A 19633-nucleotide genomic window follows, 5' to 3' on the forward strand; every position below is an offset into this window, starting at 1 on the left:
GACAAGCTAAAATGTGCTCTCTATCAAATTGTCAGCTTGTTTTTGTCTTACATACTGAATGGAAGCCTTGATGCCCCTATTTGTAGATGTGGCACTTTGGGAAATGGTTTAGTGGTGGATTTGACAGTGTCAGGTTAACAGTTTGACTCAATGGTCTTAAAGGTCTTTTCCAACGTAAATGATTCTATAATTCTATGTTTCCAGGGGCCTCAGGAGCCCTCAGCCAAAAGAATCTGCAGGATCAGACCCAGTATTAAAACCACATATTTTCCTGAAAAGTCTTTGTTTGGTAGAAATTGCTTGAGGAAAAATATCTGAAACTCTCATTCTTACATGCACTCTCTCACTTTTATTCACATGAATGAACTTTTGCAGGCAGAATCCTTGCATTTAGGCAGAAGCATGGGGGTAAAAATGTAGATATCCTCATCCTAAATCTGTTAAGATAAGAGCTGATGTGTGCAGAAAGGGTGCACACAGCAGAGCTGTTGCCCTTGCTCCAAGCTGACGAGCTCAAATCTTGTCATCCTTTGGAAGAATCTATCCACAGCAGGATGCAGTATGGCTGTCTAAGCTGAGCCTGAGATCAAATTCAAATGTTAAAAGATTACAGATAGTCTATTTCAATAACGATCCTGAAGAAAATCAGTGTAGAATTTTAACTTTCAGATTTTTTATTTGCTTTTATCCTGTCCAGTTTGCACTCTGAATTGGTTCTCCTGACATAGTTATTTCTTACAGCAAAAATGAATGTTACATTTTCTATTTCACAGCTCTAGTTCTTCAGAGCTCGGCTAACCCCATCACTTGGAGGATCTGCTGTCTTTCTGTAAAATCATGCTGTTTCTGAATGAGCAGGCAAACTTCAGAAATCTCCAGTACAGCCTGGAGACCACAGTTTGCACCTAATGTCTCAGTTCAGCCAGGCTTTCAGACACATTAAGCACAAGCTTAGTGTGTGATTGGTATTTAACAGCCTTACCAAACTGGAGAGAGGTCCTTTGGCTTCAGTAGGGTTGAGATTTCACCCTGAGAAAAAAGCCTGCACGTAAGATACTGTAAATCATATTACACCTTTTGTCAGTCCCCCCTCATCTTGTGAAGCAGGTGCTTACAACTGCTTTACTGGAGCTGACTGAATGCAGAGAGGCAGTCCAGCTGGACTGCAAATAATACTGCTAAAGCAGGGGGAAAGGGACTATCTGCTTTAAAAGTCAGAAGCCTAACTGCCAGTTTTCTGATCTAAGGGTGCCATCAGTTTAAGGTGAGAAAACAGATCTTCAAAACACCAGGGCCCATGGGCAAAAGAGAGCATTTTCTGCTGATCTGCTTAATGTGGGATGACTTGACCTTGAAGCTTTTAGAACAAGCAAATAAAATAAAAGTGGATAACTCAGTCACTGAATTAGCAAAACAGCTGTACCTTTCTGGTAATGTTGTAGGTTACATCAATAAAGTACTTTCATCTCTATCTCACAGAAATCAGGTAGTGATCCGTCTCATTATTACAATGTTAAAGCTATAAAAGAAAGAGTGACACCAATATTATACCTATATTGATTAGTAAAAAGACCACAAAGGCTATTTTCTGTAATGAGATATTATATATCATCTAGGCATAGTTTGCAAAAAAGTGTAACAAATGTGGATAAATAAAGCAAACCTTCAATATGAGTTACCTATGGTGATATTCAAAATATGACTTTGGTGCCTGATGTGCAGTTTAGGTGCACTGATCCACTAAAGTAACACAAAAAATCCTGCCTACCCTCTTAACATCTATGTGACAGATCACACACATGTAGATTACACAGATCCCCAGCAGCATGCAAATAAGATCTGAAGTACATCAGAAGATATAGCATGCCAAGTGAAGCTATATCATCTGAAGGTGAGGCAGAGCTAACTCAGTGTGATGGTTTCTATGGCATTGTTGATTTATGCCATACTGGATCACTGCACAAGCTTACCTATGCCAGAGATCTACTGGTCAGCTATTCTACAAACACAGATATCCTGGCAAAAATGTTTATTTAGGTGCCTGCAGCTCTCCTACCAAACATATGTTAGAGATAGTCCTGCTGGGCAAAGAGTATAGGACTACTTTCATTCATTGGTTACTTTTTGTTCTAGGGTCTTTCTATAACTAGTTCATGAATGCCAAAATCCTCTATTAGGTTTGTCTCTTCAAGACTTTCTGAAGTCAGGTCTGGAGCTGTAAATTGTTAGGTTGCCATCCATAAGGCAAGAGCTGCAAAAACTCCTCTGAAAGGAATGCCTTTCCTTGAATTAAAGATGATTCTCTAAATACCATACATAGTCAAATCCCAAACCTCCAGCCAGAAGTAAGTGTGACCGGATAACATTATTCATTGCAGTATGCCCATTAGGAAGTGATGCCATGGTAATCAGGTGGTAATGTGGTACATTAGGCTCACTATCCTGGCCAGAAGAGGCTCACATGGTAATTGAAATCTAGCACAATGTTATGGTCGGTGATAGTGTTGTTTAAAAAATCCCCAGGGAAAGTGTTGTTTTCACAAAGTGTACTGAGTTTCTGCTATGAAATAATTAGGACAGCATGACTGACTTTTCATTTCATTTCATATCCTCTTATTTATGTATGGTTTTCTGAAGGAACTACAGTGGCATTATTTAGTATGTTTTTCTTTCTGAAATTAGTTAACTGGATCCTTGTTTTGAAAAGATCATTTTTTTCCCCCAGGAAAGTTCTTTTTATGGAGTTCATTACTTTATTGACTGTGTGTTTATTTCCAGTCATGACAGAGTTTCTCATGCATACAATTTTGTATTTAGTTACCATTTTCCTATGTTGATTACCTTTAAAACCCAACTGATTAATTCAGACCAAGTGTAGCATAAGGGTGAGATTTACCGTGTTCAACATCTCCATCAACCATAAAGTATCACCTCGTTTGCAGGTCCCATAAAATGTTTGTTTTACCCTAACTATTCCAATTCACAGTTCCATTCAGGATTCCACTCCTATTACTTATTTTTATTCATATAACATTCAACTTAAGTAGGCCAAGTAAGAATTAACATATAAAAGTATTGATTTTGGAAAAATCCTGACCAGTGAAGGTTACTTGTTGCCAGCAAACCAAATAACTGAAACTGTATCCTAAAAATACAGTGCTTACAAATGTATTTAATTCCAGTTAATTGCATCCTTATTCACTTTTCAGCTGTCAATGTTAATGATCCATAGTCTAACCTTAATATAAAGTTTTTTGTTTGATTTTATTTATTGTTGTAGCTCCAGAAGTGTTCCAGGCCTTTATGGATGGAGGTCCAGGATACTCGTACCCAGTAGACTGGTGGTCTCTAGGAATTACAGCATATGAATTACTGAGGGGTTGGGTAAGAATGATGGGGTTTGTTATTATTTAATACATTGACTGACAGAAGTCCCAAAGTTTGCAGTGCCCCTGAATGCACCCTGAATGATAAAATTTGAATGGACGAGGTTATGGCTCAGATCAGGATTGCTGTCCTAGGTCTTTCACAGCTGCAAACATTCTTGGGAAACTTTCACCCCATTTTCAATTACATTATGAAAGTTTGCCTAAGTTTAGCTGAGGAAAGGCCTAATGTTTTAATGGCTGCTCCACAGTGCTGAATGTTTTTTTTTTCTGAATAGAAGTTGAGTTACTTCAGGCTTTATTATGTCTTTGATTCTCTTGGCTAATACCTTAAAAGAGCTAATGTAATATCCTAAAATGCTTGGCCCAACTATAGAAAATGCTTATTTGCCAAAGCACTTGTTACTTATCTAATCAATTATGTGAATAAGCTTAATGAAAAATCTTCCTGAGCATGATCAAATATCACAGAAGATAATGGAAAATTCTTTTCCATTTTGATTCAAAGGATTGAAGTTGGTTGCTTAAATATTTACTGTTCCCTATGGAAAACAGTAATTTAGATACTATTTCAGGATAATGTCATAGCTAAAGTAGCTGGGTTTTTAAAAATATTTAATTCCTACTTGGGAAAGAGGATTTTATTACATTGCATTAAGGGAAGGGGTATTTGTTATCATATGACACTAACACTACAGTACCGCTACCCTGTCCTGCTAGGCAGTTTGTGAGACAGTCCATCCCATGAAAATCTCACAGTTTCATGTAGAATGACAGACAAAGGAAACTAGAAATAAAGACAAACAATTATTCCCATTTTTAGGTGGAAAACTACATTTCAGAGAGTCTGAATATTGCTACTTCAATCCAGAAGCTACAATTTTCAAAGGCCTAAAACCTGGTTAATCTATTTTGCATTTCCATAGAAAGAGCAAAAATCTTGCTCTCAATACAAAGATTTCTCCCATGCCAAATCTCAGTCCTTGCTCTCAAAGCACAGGAGTATTAAAATCCTTTAAAAAAAAAAAAAAATCTTTGCAATTTTCCTCTACCATCATTCTCAAAAGTTACTGAGTTTTTAAGGTGACATTCTTCACAGGATGGAAAATTTTAACCTGAACAGTTAAGGTCTGGCAGTGATAAGCATAATACATTCTCAACCCTGGTCACAGACAGTAGTACTAGCTGCACATAAAATAAATTAAAAGAATATCCTGCTCATTTTGTATCAACTCTTTCACCAGTGAGTGTCTCCAAGAAAGCAGCACAATGAATGATTGTGTAAGGAAAGCTGAACTCCCAAGTCTAATCACAGAAGACACCTAGTCATTTTAATAAATTAAAAATTGTATAGAATGGTATCCATTTGCCAAGATCCATACAGTTTTTTCTGAATAAGACTACCTGGCTACAGACAAAGCAAAGTTGAGTTTAAATCAAAATTTTTTAAAAATAAAAACATTGCCATCTGTCTGTGCTCCAATCAACCAAAACAGCTGCTTGTTTTCTCCTGAAGAGCAGCTCTTGCCCATTGAGCAAACCAGAGGGTGGCTTGGCAGCCCGTGTCTTTTTGTGGACTATGAAAAGGTGTATTTTTTTCCTGAATTGTATTTCTAAATTTTTCTAGTCTAGACAAGGCCTAAACTGACAGGAGTGATGACAAGAGAAGTAGTGGCAGGTTGAGGAAATGTGCTTAACCTGAGGCATGTTGTGCTCTGCAACAACTGTGAGCTCCAAAGCTCCATCTGCTGCAGCATCCCCGTGCAGATGGCTGCAAAGAAGCAGCTTGTGCGTACAAGGCTGCAAGCTATACCTGCAGGTGGGCAGCCCCCTCCTCCTCCACGCTCCCACAGCACTTTGCTCAGCAGTGAGAAGGGAGACCCATTGCCACGGAGCAGATGGGTGGGCGCTCAAGCAGCCCACTGGCTCCTGCTGCAACAGTCCTGGGGAAAAAGGAGAGTGTTGCACTGGGCAGAGCCACCCGGAGATATGACCTTCCGCAGTCAGAGCATGGTGTGTGCTAGTGAATGGGGAAGGTAGGAGAGAAGGAATGAAGGAGCGTTAGAAATGAGAAGCATCAGAAATTTCCATCATTTTCCACCTCCGAGCTGTGCATAGCATATGACACTGCCTGAAGTCAAGATGAGCTAAGAAAAAAGGAGTTGCTTTTTATTGAGCTGCATTTTTGTTTTTATTTGCCTCTACTGTTATGAGATGGAAGAGTCCTCAGAGGACGCTCAGGGTGGCCAAGGCACTGCAACCATTCTCACGCCTCGCTCTCTACTGCCATGTGGCCAAGAAACAGCTCCGTAGCTACAGAAGTAGGTTGCATCCAATACGGAGATGTCTGGACCATTTTTTGGTTATCCAGCTTTGCATCAAACACTGATTTTTTGTCCAAGTCCTTGAAATTAAACTGCATGATGAAAACCATGATACATGTCAGTCTGTTCCTAAGCTATAGACAACTGCTAAAATATTATAGTAACTGTATATACCATGCCCTCAAGAGAGACAAGGTGAAGGAAATAGGTAATAGGTTGGATTTATGGACTCTGACTTTCACTGTAATATGAACAGTTTACAACAAACTTGGGTAAAACATCCTGAACAAAGGCAAACCAGATTCTTTTTATTTTTTCACAAAATAAAACAGAAGGGATCTGACCCTCAAGTGGATTGAATAGCTGAAAAAAACTGGGTGATTTAGGTGTGAAGGATCTCAAAAGACTAAGCTTATAATGGTCATTTGTAGTTCAAACTAACTAATAACAATACTAAAAACTCTTCAAATCTCAAAAAACCAAGACTGCATGATGTTAAGAATCTTTAAAATAAGGCAGTTTTTTAAGGATTTTCCAGTGAGGAAAAAGGCATGGGCAGAAAGATCCTTAACAGAAAAATTTTCAATTATCCATTATTCCTTCAAGTTGTTATTTTTAGAGCTAGATCACCATTTCCAACAATTGGTGTAAATTCTGGCTCAATGATCATATTGGTCACATCATTATATCAAGTCTAAATCAGCAGTAGTTACTTCCTAACAACAGACAGAATGTTAACCTTTCATCTTTAATAGCTGTTTTATTGCTGCATTACCATGGGTAGGGAAAAGCATATGACAGACTTTCAAATGACAGTTTTGAACATGATTCAAGAAAATGATGTATTCAGAGCAGGCATTTAGGTCCTGATGAATTCATATGGACATGATACAGCTAAATGACAACAGATTAATGGAATGTGAATCAAAGCAAAAAGATTTAAGCAATCCTTGGATTTATTTTTATTACATCCCAATGCCTTGCAATGGACTTAGTTTCATACATATGTTCAAAGTCAAACATGTTCATGAATCTTCTCAATATAAGAATCTTTTCTGGGCCTTTATGAAGAGTGGCTCCAATCCACTATCAGATTAGATAACTAGCACCTAGAAATATCATTAAATTATCATCTTGTACTAGTACATGCTATCAAAATTCAAGGAATTATTCAGTTCTTAGTGAAGGTAATGAGTGTCTGCCTTTTGCTGTTGAGAATATTGGATTAGTAGGTAACTCTATGTCGTGTAGGAATTATGATGCATCAATTCACACATTGCTGCTATGACAGCATTTGGCTGCAGATCTCACATATTTGTCACCTGCTGGGTACAACTTAATTCACAAACCATCCATGCTCTATCCTTGCTTAAAAAATACATCAATATAGAGTATCATTCTAACAAGTTGTTTCACAAATACGTCTTAAAAAAAATATGTGCACAATAAATAATACGAATAAATTTATATGTAGTACTTTCATTTCCAAATGCCACATTTAATAACAGATAAATCACAGCAATCTTCATGAACAAAGCACTGTGAAGCCTAGGGCTTCTCTTCACTTATAGAAGAATTCAGGCACAAATAGACACAGGACAGCAGGTCCATATAATCCATAGGTCCATGTAATGAGTTAATTTTAGATTTCAAAAAGGGAGAAGGAGAAGGAATAGGATTTGGAGAGTCTACTTTTTTACCATTTTCTTATTTACTTATATTCTTACACAGATTTTTTGTAAGAATTTTTAAATTTCTCTATCTACTACTCAGCAAAATCAGGATGACAGATCTCACCAGTCACAATTTTTTTCATTTTGTTGGTTTAGATCACAAGTACATTCTAGTACTACAAATAAAAAATAAATAATCTATATTTCACATAGAATCCTCCAGCAACAAAATTATTCAAACATCTCATTTGAACTGATACTTCTCTTCATGAGAGAAAAAATTGCAGAGGAAATGCATCTATGAGTAATTACATTCATTATGACCAAAGAAAAGCACACACGCAAAGAAGGATTAGCCTCAAAATTGTTCTAAAATGTTTTGATGGTTTTGATATTTCCAGTATAAACAATACTGAGCTCAGGAAAATGAGAATTGTCTACACTCTTTTATCCATTCATGCTGACTTTATATTGATTTAACTTTATCCCAGAGGCCCTATGAAATTCATTCAGCCACCCCCATTGATGAGATACTCAACATGTTCAAGATAGAAAGAGTTCACTATTCATCTGCATGGTGCAAGGGCATGATAGGACTACTGAAAAAGGTAAGAAAACACAAACACCTTCTGTCCTTTCTTCTCTTCCAGAAGCCCCTCCAACAATGCAGAGATGTGAGTCAAGGACACACATTAGGTAGTCAAAATCTCAAGGCTAAGAAAGCAGTGCTTATTCCTAGACTTTTCAGGATGTGGGTGGTGCAGTATTTTCTCTTGAGAAGCTGGATTATTCTTAGACTTAGTCTCAGGCTTTTCATGGCCTCAAAGAAATAGAAATCTAATATTTTTATTTATTTTAAAACTGATTCACTAGTGAGCAAAACTTTGGGGATCAGTAATTCCCACTCTGTGTCCTGGCCCCATTTTCTCCAGCCATAGCTGTGCATGTGGGAATTTCTGCCACAGTTTCCAGCCAGGGACCTTAGAAATAAAAAGGGCTATAGTTGCAACAACAAAAGTCGAACTACTTTGCTGTAAATTACACTAATCTACAAGACAAGCTTCTTTCTGAATGCATCACAGCCCTGGAACTCACTCTCTTCCTCAAATCCCGGTTATATGTTTGGTTTGGTTTTCTGGCCATGCTGCAAGGTTCATCTGTCTCTTAGGCATTTCAGACCATCAGTACTGGTATTTGAGAAGGAAATGTTTGTGAATGTGTGAATAGAGTAATACAAGATCAATTTCCTTTGCAGCAATGAGCATTCTATTTTTGATAGATGGAGAAATGAGGTGGTTAATTTTAATTGCTGCCAGGATGCTCAGTGTAACTATATCTTCCAATAAATTAAATATTAAATACAAATTGTTAGGCGGCACTGAACTGTGATGTTTTGTGTCACTTGGACTCTTGTGTATTTGTAAACAGACTTTTGTTACTAATACATTTGCACACTTCATGCCTGAAACAGCTATCTGGTGGCAATTAAATTACATTCATATCCTATGAGTTATTACTTTTGGTTTTTTTAGATTAGGACATCTAGGGGTTGTTAGAAGATTCCCTAGCCCTTTTCTTACTCAAAATTTTGTATCATACAATTTATGTGTATGATACATTTACTCTTTTATATGGCATCCCATCCCTTAGAGGCATCTCTTGTGCTTGATCACAGCTCCTCACTAAGGACCCAGAGTGCCGTCTTTCAAGCCTTGCAGACATCCAAAGCTCTCCATACCTAGCTGATGTCAACTGGGATGCTGTTCTAGAGAAAGCTGTGACCCCAGGCTTTGTTCCTAATGTAAGTCAACCAAATGCTGACTTTAACTATCACTGCTGATTTACTTGTTTATGCTTGCATTTATTGCTCTTCAGTGATTTACTTCTCACAGAAGCTTTACTTTGGATTCTACTTTCATTTACTCAATCATATCCAAGGGAAAATTCGGCCCATTTCATTAGATCACAACAAAACTAATTAACCTCGGTTCACTTTTTGTTCCCTTCTAAATAAAATACCTTTTCCAGACTTTACATTTCAGCTGCTAGAGCAAATGATTGTCAGAGTTAACTCTGAGCCAAAGAATACCAAGAAGATTGTTTCTGCTCTGAAAGTTAGGCATCTGAATAATATTTGCAAGACTTTTTAACATCCCAGTGTGCTGCTACTTTTTCACTTAAAAAATACCGTTCCAAAAGACTGACCTATTTCCTTTGTGACAGTTTCTTATTCTAAAACATTCAGATTCTGTGAGGGAATCTGGTGGGGGTTATTTTATACTGTGGTTCCATTTTGTTGGTATTTTCTGGATATTTCCATTTTGATCGTTTGTAAGGTAAATGGATTTGATGGCCATGAACAAAAAGCAAGAACTGTGGTGTTAACATGCTTCTCCACTTTGTTCAGTCATATTGCACCATGATTCTTCTTCACACAATACATTTGTAGCATACTAAGGTTAGTTTATAATCTTTTTTTTTATGCAAGTGTAAATAAAGATGAGGAAGGGGAAATAGCTAGAACCTGTCCTTATCCAGGTACACCTTAGAGTTCTTGCTAAATCTGATGGGGATAGGATCCAGCCCTGCAGAAGCTGAGGGTGAGAGGGCACTGCCTAATGGAGCAAAGGCAGCCAGGAGGGTTGCCAAGACAGTGCTTGCTGTGCTTCTTGGCACCTAACAAGAGCCTTTCCTGGAAACATCCTGCAGGAGAAGAAATCTATGGGTGGGTAAGCAGGGCTTCCTTCAGGGATCTTGGGAAAAAAAACCAAAACAAAACAGAACAAAAAACAGGAATATAGCAGGTAACTAGCACAAAAGGTGGAGAGAAAGGCAGGTCCCTCTTAGGCATTTTAGAACACGGACATGGAGGCCTGTGGTAGGAAGGTCCCATTGTTTAATTTTTCACTGTGTAGTTTGATTCCATAGACATTGTTCTTACTTAGCTAGTACATGTGTTTCTTTATGGTTTAGCTTGGAGTCATAAATTGTTAGTAGGTTTCTTTTGTATTGTTAAATATTTGATAAAGGAAGCAAGAAATTATTTAAATGTAATTTACTTTCATTTTTAAAGATTTAGAATTAAAGTGATGCATTTTTGCGGGTTCAAACAAATCTTAAAACTGTATATGATCAGGAAAGGAACTGATAGTCATTAAATGTAAATATTTATTCATTTATAAATATAAATAAGTTATAAACCTCCATTAATAAAACCAAATAACTTCCACTAAACCTGACTGGAGAGTATGCAGGAAAAGGCATCAGAGAGCTTAATATTATACTTTGAGTATGCAGACTTTGCTAGGAATAAAAATGATGGAGTGATCTCTAAATCAGATGTTTCATTGTAGGACACCACAAGTTATACAAGTGGTTTCTAATGTGGTCTTACTCCATAGTGTCTTTTGTTACTAAATAATATCTGCCATTTATATATGACTTATCATAGTACTTCCACCTTGACAGTGACGATGGTGTGATTGAAGTCTTAGAAGTCCCAGAGGAAAACAGACTGCGTTTAAGATCTTCCACCACACAATTCAAATTGTTTGATTTTGTTTTTTTAAATCTTTGAGAGAATGAGAAGAAAGGAATTCATGTTATTCTGATCGCAGCAGTAGCAAAACACTGATCCAGTATTTAGGATACCAAGTCATGTCTTTTAAAAAATATTTTGGGTTCAGCCGAACTGTAGATTTTCTGGCCATACCCTAGCTCTTATCCCTAAATAGGAGAGGAAGGACTTATCCCAAATGTTGTCATGAGATGGCTTTCCTACACTAATGAATAGAATTTTTAAAACCCCTCAAGGCATAAACTATACTCCCATAAACTTTTATGCAGAAATGATCTGAAAAAATGAAGAACCTGAAAAGAATTAAAGAAGAATCTGAAAAGAATCAGGGGAGGAAATAACCATATAGAAATGGTGTTTTCAATCATCCTGCTTAAAAAAGGACCTCCTGATAAAACAAAGAATCTTAAGATTTGGTTCAAGCATCACAAATTAACATAAAAGTGGAGAATCCAAAATATTTAAGTAATGTAAGTAAAGGATAAGAAAAAGCATAATAGATTGGATAGGATAGAAAAGGCATAATGGATTAGAATGAAGCACGTGATTGGGAAAAGACAACACGTATTCATCAAGGACAAACCGTGCTTGACAAACCTGATCGCCTTCTGTAACAAAGTAAACTGCTCAGTTGATGTGGGGCAGGCAGTGGGCATTGCTTACCTGGATTTCTCCAAGGTGTTTGATATGGTTCCCCACAGCCTCTTCCTAGAGAAACTGGTGCGTTATGGCCTAGGCAAGTGGTCTGTGTGATGGGTCGGAAACTGTCTGTCAGGCCACACCCAGGAGGTGGTAGGAAATATCTTCTTTTCAAACTAGCAATCTGTCTCAAGTGGTGTCCCCCAGGGGTCAGTGTTGGGTCCAACACTGTTTGCTACCTTCATAAGTTATCCTGATGTTGGGATCAAGTGTTCCCTTATGAAGTATGTCAACATTAGTAGACTGAGTGGGGAAGTGGACACTTCAGAATGGGGAGCTACCCTACCAGATAATCTGGATAGGGTGGAAGAGTGGGTTAACAACAGCCTTATGAAGTTCAACAAGCCATATGTAAGGTCTTGCACTTGGGAAAACTTTATCCAGGAGTGCAGCACAGACAGGGATCTACCCAGCTGGGGAGCAGCTCTGTGGAAAAGGACCTGGGGGTCCTGGTGACCATCAAGCTCCATATGAGTGAGCAGTGTGCTGCAGTAGCAAAGTCAATGCTCAGTTGCATGAACAAGGGTATTACCAGCAGAGATAAAGGCCACACCTGGAATACTGTGTTCAGTTTTAGTCCCCGCTATGCAAAAAAGATGTGGACAGGCTGGAGAGGGTCCAGAGGAGGGTCACAAATATGATCAAAGGACTGGGAAGCCTGCCATGAGGTAAGGCTGAGAGAACTGGATCTGTCCAGCCTTGAGAAATGAAGGTTTACAGGAGAGTGTTACTATGTTCCAGTATTTAAAGGGTGGCTACAAAACAGATGGAGACTCCCTTTTTACAAGGAGTCACATGGAAAAAATGAGGGGTAATAGGTACAAGTTACTCCTGGGGAGATTCTGATTGTACACAAGAGGAAAATTTTTCAGAATGAGAACAATCAGCCATTGGAACAATATCCCGAGGGAAGTGGTGGATTCCCCAACATTGGACACTTTTAAGATTCAGCTGGACAGGATGCTGGGCCATCTTGTCTAGACTGTATTTTTGCCAGGAAAGGTTGGACCAGATGATCCTTGAGGTCCCTTCCAACCTGGTATTCTATGATTCAATGAACCATTTTTTGATATAAATGCTGCTAACAAAATAAGGCCTGTTCCTTCCCTTGTTATCACGGACTGGAGCTAAGTAAACAAATCCACCTGCAACTCTTCAGAAAATCAGATTTTAACAAGTAAGGTCTTAGAGGTACTCCCCATCACTCCTGTACTATTACAGTTGCCACTTATGTTCTACAGCACTAACTGATATTCTGATGAAGACTGGGCCAGATTAATGACTCCCTTTGGAGTGACATAATTGTAGTCACTCTAGGAGTACATCTGTATATAAGTAGGAATTGCTTTATAACATCTTGCCTCCTTTATTTAAAATTCAAACATCACTCCAGGCCTAGAAAGACAGTTTTCATTATATAGATGTGGTTGGGAAGCTGGATCATTATTAATGCTATTAACACTTGCCAGGCAAACTAAAAAAAATCACAGTGATACTTCAATGAGTAAATTTGAATGCTTTTGTACCAGAAAGGAAGACTGAACTGTGATCCTACATTTGAACTTGAAGAAATGATTTTGGAGTCCAAGCCTCTACATAAAAAGAAAAAACGACTTGCCAAAAACAAATCCAAAGATGGAGCTAAGGAAACCTGCCCACTGGTAAGCTGGAGATTGTGCCTGAAGTCAGTGGCATTTCATTTACACTCTTCAATAGAGAAACTCAGTTAAGTTCAGTTTTATCATCTCTGAAAATAGACTCAACCTCTATGTCTGTCATTTTACATATAGCATAAACCATCTCCAAAACAAGATGAAAAGCAACCATTTATTTCAGTCAAATAGTAACAGCATGTTTAAGTTGTAATCATTTTTAAGATTCTCACAGATGCTCATTTAACGTATGAAAAAGTGTTGACAGTTGGCAAATACACTTCCCACACATGGACACATAGTTACAAGGAGTATTTATCTACTGCTAGTACCAAAAATGAAAAGTATGCAGTAAAAAGCTCATTCTTTATACACGTTTTAAAGCTGTCTCTTTCAGTATTGACTAATGTATCCCATATAGAAAGATGCATTGTATAAACAGTCTAAACTTCTGAGAAGATTAAGAAATAATCATTTTTCAGACTTGAATTTTCATTTCAGTGAGGTTTTATAAATTCTGTTGCTACTCCTAATGATTTTGAATGTTCATGCAAGCTGTTCTTAGAGCTATCAGATGTAAAAGTCCTTAGGAATTCTTTGTGAGGAACTTCCAAAATAAAGATTGATTTTTCTATCATGGCCCACTTTTGAAGAGTCTTAAGAATATCTTTTGAAAGTATTCATTCATAAGCTTTTTGGTTCAGTATTGTTTCTGTTGTTGTGATTTTTGTCTATGATTTTCCACCTTTTTTAATCAACTTATTCATGCTGTTTTTTAAAGAACATACACCTGCAGCAGTGCTTGGAAACCGTTAGGAAAGAATTCATCATATTCAACAGAGAGAAGTAAGTGCATTTCTTAATGCCTGTTTAGCATTCACTACTGAAATTAATTTGAGAACTATATTTTTTTTTTCTCCCAGTGCAAGGAAAATTGATTAATGATCACAGCAGTGGGGGCTAAAAGGCTGGATTTCCATTGATTTCTTCCTCTTACAGTCTCTGTCTTTGTAGTTATTCCATCTCTGAAAACAAGCAGAAGTGCTTGTGATGAAAGTATGTTAGAGAGAGAAGATAAATGTCACCAAGACTCTCCAGTGAAACTGTTAACGATTATGCAAAAGCAATACAATACAAGAGGCTGCTTTTTCACAACTTGAACAAAGCCAAGAGAAGTGATAACTCATGAAATTTTAATGATATGAACTGCAGTGTTCTGACTTGGAAGCACTATTCATACTTCATCACCATAAAAGAAGTTTATTTCAACTTTAGTAATTTCAATAGAACTAAATATTAGAAGTATAACAGACATGAAGCAAGTGCTTATTAGTCTAAGAGTCAGCCAGAACTCATAGAAATACAAGTCTAAATCCCATAGATTTCAATAACTTACCTGGCCTAATTAATGCACTTCATTTCACATAGTTTACTAACTTTGAGTTGCAGCCACTATGGACCCATTTGTATTAACAGATACAGCTCATAACAGGGGAGTTGTTTGTGTCTTTGGTCAAATTACTGCATTTCATCCAAGTATATTCAGTGATTTTATTTGACCTAATTATATCTGCAAGCCTTTCTAATGGAGTTGTGTAATGTTAGAATTAATTAAAGAGTTATGACAATCTTACTTAATGCTTACAATGCAGGTAATTACTGTCTTCTGTAATTAAAACTGGGAAACGGATTGTCAGCTTTGAACCGTTGACATCATGTCATGAAGGAAATTATGGCATAGACAACCCCATTTTTCTTGTTACAATCTCTGGGACATGTCTATGCTCAGTACTGACTGCTCACAGACACTACTGTGAGGATTTACAAAGAAAAGGAAGATCCAACAGATTCTTTATGTTATTTTGCACAATCTCTAACACAAGATAGTAATATATTTGTGTAAGGGCCATAAACAAGAAAAGCCAGACAAAGTCAGCTCATAAAAGGTTTTTAGAAGGATCTTGGTGGACTCCTCTGAATCAGTTCTGGTATCAGTGAAGTAGGGAATGTTTGAACTTTGTAGGAGTTTTATTAACCCACAAAAATAACAATTATTAAGATAATGATAACAAGATTAGAAAAATATTACATTGATATATCAATTTAATGTGTTTCCAAGATGTTGTTCATACAAATAGTTCATTTCCAGATATGACTCTCTCACCTACTCCAGAGTCATATGTCAAGGAAACCCAATATACATCAATTTTTGAAAGATAAAATAAAATACCAGACTTTGCAAAACACTTTCAAAATCCCATTGCATGTGTATTCACTAGCATTGAACAATTTCTTTTGACATTATTCTACCATGTGATTCTTATAGATTTTTTTTAAGTGGATAATAAGTTTTTTTTCATTGTTTCATGTTGCACAACTACAGTAATACAAGCTATAAAGGACTATCAGAGACTGATGAGAGATCAAGGAGGAGTTTAAATGGAGTACAAGTAAAATGGAAGCAAAAGATAAAACACATGCATTTCATTCAGAACAGCATGTGTTTTGGTCATTTCTTTATTGGTTTTGACAAGGTTAAGGAGAAATATTTAGTGTAGACCTACAAGAGATCCTTCATTGTCTAAAGCCAGATCACAATAATTTCTTGTTTAAATTCTATTAGAGCTGAAGAAGGACATGAAGAGACTTCTGTAATAGTTTTCAAAGACAAAAATGTTAATAAGAGGGGAAGCAGAAGTGAAATTTTTGAAGTGCAAAGTGAATTCAAGTTAATGAGAACAAAATAAGAGCAATGACAGACTCAGATATCATACTAGAGAGAAGAGGCTACACAGCGTACACCAGAGTAATTCACGGTGGGTTTCCTTAGACATCTCTATGCCCTCAAGGCTGTATGTATAGGCTGAAGCTGTGCTTACATGGATTTCCAAAGCCACATACATGGCTGATCAAGTTCTTAAGGAACATCTGCAGATGCTGAAAGACATGAACTATTCCTATGAAAACAATATCCAATAATATGTGATCATATCATTATGTGAGTTGTCAATCCCAAGCAGGACTTTAAGTCAGTCTCAGATTAATGCACCTAGATGTTTAGATATTCCTCCATGTTCCTCTTCATAGAGCAGAATTTCTTATATAGTCTATTAGTTGAAAATATCTGCATACTTCATTAGATATTATTTAGTCACAAATATATACATTTTATTGTGATTTAAGCCTTCTGCTCAATTTACTTCAGTGGCACAAAACACTACATAAAACATAAGAAAGTGTGAATCAAAAAAATTAGCCCATCTTTCAAAGGAAAACATGAGAATCCCCAAACTTAAAGGATTCAAGGAAGAATTTCAGACATTTCTAATTGAGCAACATAAAGTCATGCAGTAACGTGTAGTTAGAGTGCAATGTTAACCATCCCAATTCCACAACATCTTGTAATCCAATATTTGTAAAATATCTGCTATGAAAAGCAGAATCTGTTTTTATTGAATGTCTTGCTGATACTTCCAGGCTGTGTCTCTTTTTCACTATATATCTTTTATTCTGCAAGAGATACTGCAAATCTTGAAATATGCCATACTTATTTTATTTCCAAGAATCTCAGGAGACTATCAGAAACACTTAGACTGCAGATAAGATTGTGGGAGAGGTAGAGAAAAAGCTTGCTAGGCTAAAACAATTTTAAAATAATTGAAGAGGCTGAATGAATCAACTCAATATTTTAAGTTAATACCAATGAAGAAAATGTGCACGTTTTAACTTTTCTATTGCTTTCTACAGTTAAGTGATTGGAACCTGCTATTTATAGGAATGTTTTGAGCAAGATGAGTGCATGAGGAAGAAAGAGTCCACTTTAGCTAAGCCAAGCTTTCACATGAGTAGACTCAGTTAAAACGGTTGATATTTTTCCAGATGACTTTACCAGCAGCATTCAGGTGACTTACCTTCTCGGTAAGTCTTACTTTGTCCTTGAATACAATTCATTTCGTTGGACTATAGTTTAACTATGTACCTGATATCTATGGCTTGAACTGTTATGAGACGTGATGAAAGATCTGAAGAATTAAAAAAAAGTAGGATGGTGTATACCATCAGAGAATACAAACATACACTGCAGAATGATAGAGCAAATGTGTTTTGTTAAAATAGGAATTAGGAAAGGAGAACTTGGAGCCATGATATTAGATGGGGGTTTTCTGTATATTGGATTTAACTGGACAGGGCCTTGTAGACAAAGAAGTGCAGTCAGAGATTATCAGCAATGGGTAATAAAAGTTAGATTTGTATATCTTTAATTACACGCTCTTGATCACACAACATCTTCTGTTGACACTATTCAGAATTCACTGGGAAGATGAGGAGGAATGAAGGGAAGACGAACTATTCCCAGTTTCTCTGTGGAAAAAGCCTATCAAACAAAGAAGTTTCCAGAAGATGAAACAAACCCATTGTCTTAAGATTTGTGTAGTTGCAAAAGACTGTCCTGTGTACTAAAAATAGCAGTTATAGAAGAAAAGTCCATGGTAGTTCTGTGTTTCAGTTCAGCTAAGCATGTTCTGTTACTGTTAATCCTATAAAACAGTCTGGGAAATTTGTGAAATGTGAAGGGAATACTGCTTTCATGTGTGCAAAATAGACCCTGCATGTTCTGAAGTCTTTCTGTGAAGTCATTCCTATGGTACACCATTTCTTGTAAAGGATAGGAATTAAGGAAAACCGAATGCGGGCCATGTTCATCTTCCACCCTCAGTGTAATTTCCTCTTGGGGCACTCATATACAATTCCAAATAATGGAGCAGCAGACAAGGAGCAGCTTTAGGCATGTGCAACGTTCATGGGTTGAAAATACTTTATACTTCACATAAAATGGCTAAGCTGTTCTGAAGAGGTAGCTTTACACTTTCGTCTTCATTTGTGCAGGAAAACATTAAGCATCCAGAATGAAATCCCTTACACTGTAAGCTGATCTTATCTTGATTTTATTTTTCCAGTGTTTCACATACCACAGTGGCTGAAGTGTTGCTAGATGGAAGGCTTTATTCTTATTAACATCAATATTTCAGTGGATGTGAGCTACAAATTAAAAAACATGTGTGCCTTCTGATATGACACAGGTGTATGTCATCTGTCCACACTAACATTGTCTTCCAATACCTTTACAAGAGGGGTACACACTGTCCTGATCCAAAGTAAAATAACATAGTAAAATCCTTTTACAATCCAAGTTTGAATGTGCTACATGAAATATTTTCTATTCTTAAGAGTCTCAGTAAAAGCTCATACTTAGTTTTGAACATATAAACTAAATAAACCATGATCAAAGAATGGTCCACACACTGAGACTTAGCTGGAGAATATGATCTGAAGTTGATTTCAGGGACCTGTTTGCCTCATTTTGCTGACAAATAATTTTTTGTTGTTTTAAATCTATTTCTACAGATAGATGCTGTATTATATCTAGAAATGCAGCACCAAACAATCTGTAGTAACTGATTGTGTATTCCCATAGACTTAACAACAATTTTTCAAGAATTTAATCTCATTTAGAAGTGGTAGGCTATATTTTCACTTTTTTTTTTTTTTTTGGGGGGGGGGGGGAGGCAAAAGAAAGATTGTACAGGTAAAGCCACACTGTTTGTTTGTAGCTTTATTAAAAAGCTAAGCACAGATTATTTTGCTATTTTTGTGCTGTTATCACTAAAAAAAAATCTTCACGTACATCTACATCTGTTTATGATGACCAAAACCTGAAATATCCCAAAATGAAGAAATAGATTTAATATTTGTTTATAGTGGACTGTTTTTTCTTACCCTTATGGTTCTTGAGTCTCTTCTCCCTGAAAGATGTCTTTAAGATTAAATAGGTGAGCAAACAAAGAACGGAGGAGAAAACACATGAAATATTTGCTCCTCAGGCAGAATAATCCTTCAGTAAGACATTTCACAAACTTTTGAGCAAAATTGTCAGCCTGCTAATGAAAGTAAAATCATATAGCCACCTTTTACTGAGTAGAACATGTATTTCATATATCCAATGTACATGAAAATGGGTTAGAATTCTGTAAAACTAGTTTATTAAATGCAATGGATCAATGAGCAAAATATCCATATTTTTAACAATTCTAGTGGAAACTTTCAAAAACTTACTATGATTCTGAAATTGGATGTTTTTTTATTTAATACTAATATCCTGAATAAAATGTCATTGCTGTGATATTCACCTGCCTAATCCCCGTTGATCTGAACAGGCTTGCAGCTTTCTCTTCTCAGTATTTGTTCAGTGTAACCACACTAAACAATTCTGTCACAAACTAAAGCAGTCAGATGGCTGCTGCGTATTTCCCTCTCTTTTTCT

The 19633-nt window shown here is 36.7% G+C and overlaps 1 protein-coding gene across 4 annotated transcripts in view; it reads left to right on the forward strand.

Moving 5' to 3' along the window:
• STK32B (serine/threonine kinase 32B) overlaps positions 1-19633 on the forward strand; it is a 174937-nt gene that overhangs the window by 138355 nt on the left and 16949 nt on the right. For 3 of the 4 annotated variants that reach the window (XM_042808428.1, XM_042808432.1, XM_042808429.1), the window contains 5 exons: positions 3281-3384; positions 7875-7991; positions 9059-9184; positions 13189-13320; positions 14093-14157. In XM_042808428.1, coding sequence (XP_042664362.1) covers positions 3281-3384; positions 7875-7991; positions 9059-9184; positions 13189-13320; positions 14093-14157 — 544 coding nt within the window. Of the gene's footprint in view, positions 1-3280; positions 3385-7874; positions 7992-9058; positions 9185-13188; positions 13321-14092; positions 14158-17618; positions 18830-19633 lie in introns of those variants that run through there. The other variant, XM_042808431.1, reaches the window with a different exon arrangement.

Source organism: Tyto alba, unplaced genomic scaffold (assembly GCF_018691265.1).
Source record: "Tyto alba isolate M040663 unplaced genomic scaffold, T.alba_DEE_v4.0 Super-Scaffold_6, whole genome shotgun sequence".
Classification (NCBI taxonomy): Eukaryota; Metazoa; Chordata; class Aves; order Strigiformes; family Tytonidae; genus Tyto; species Tyto alba.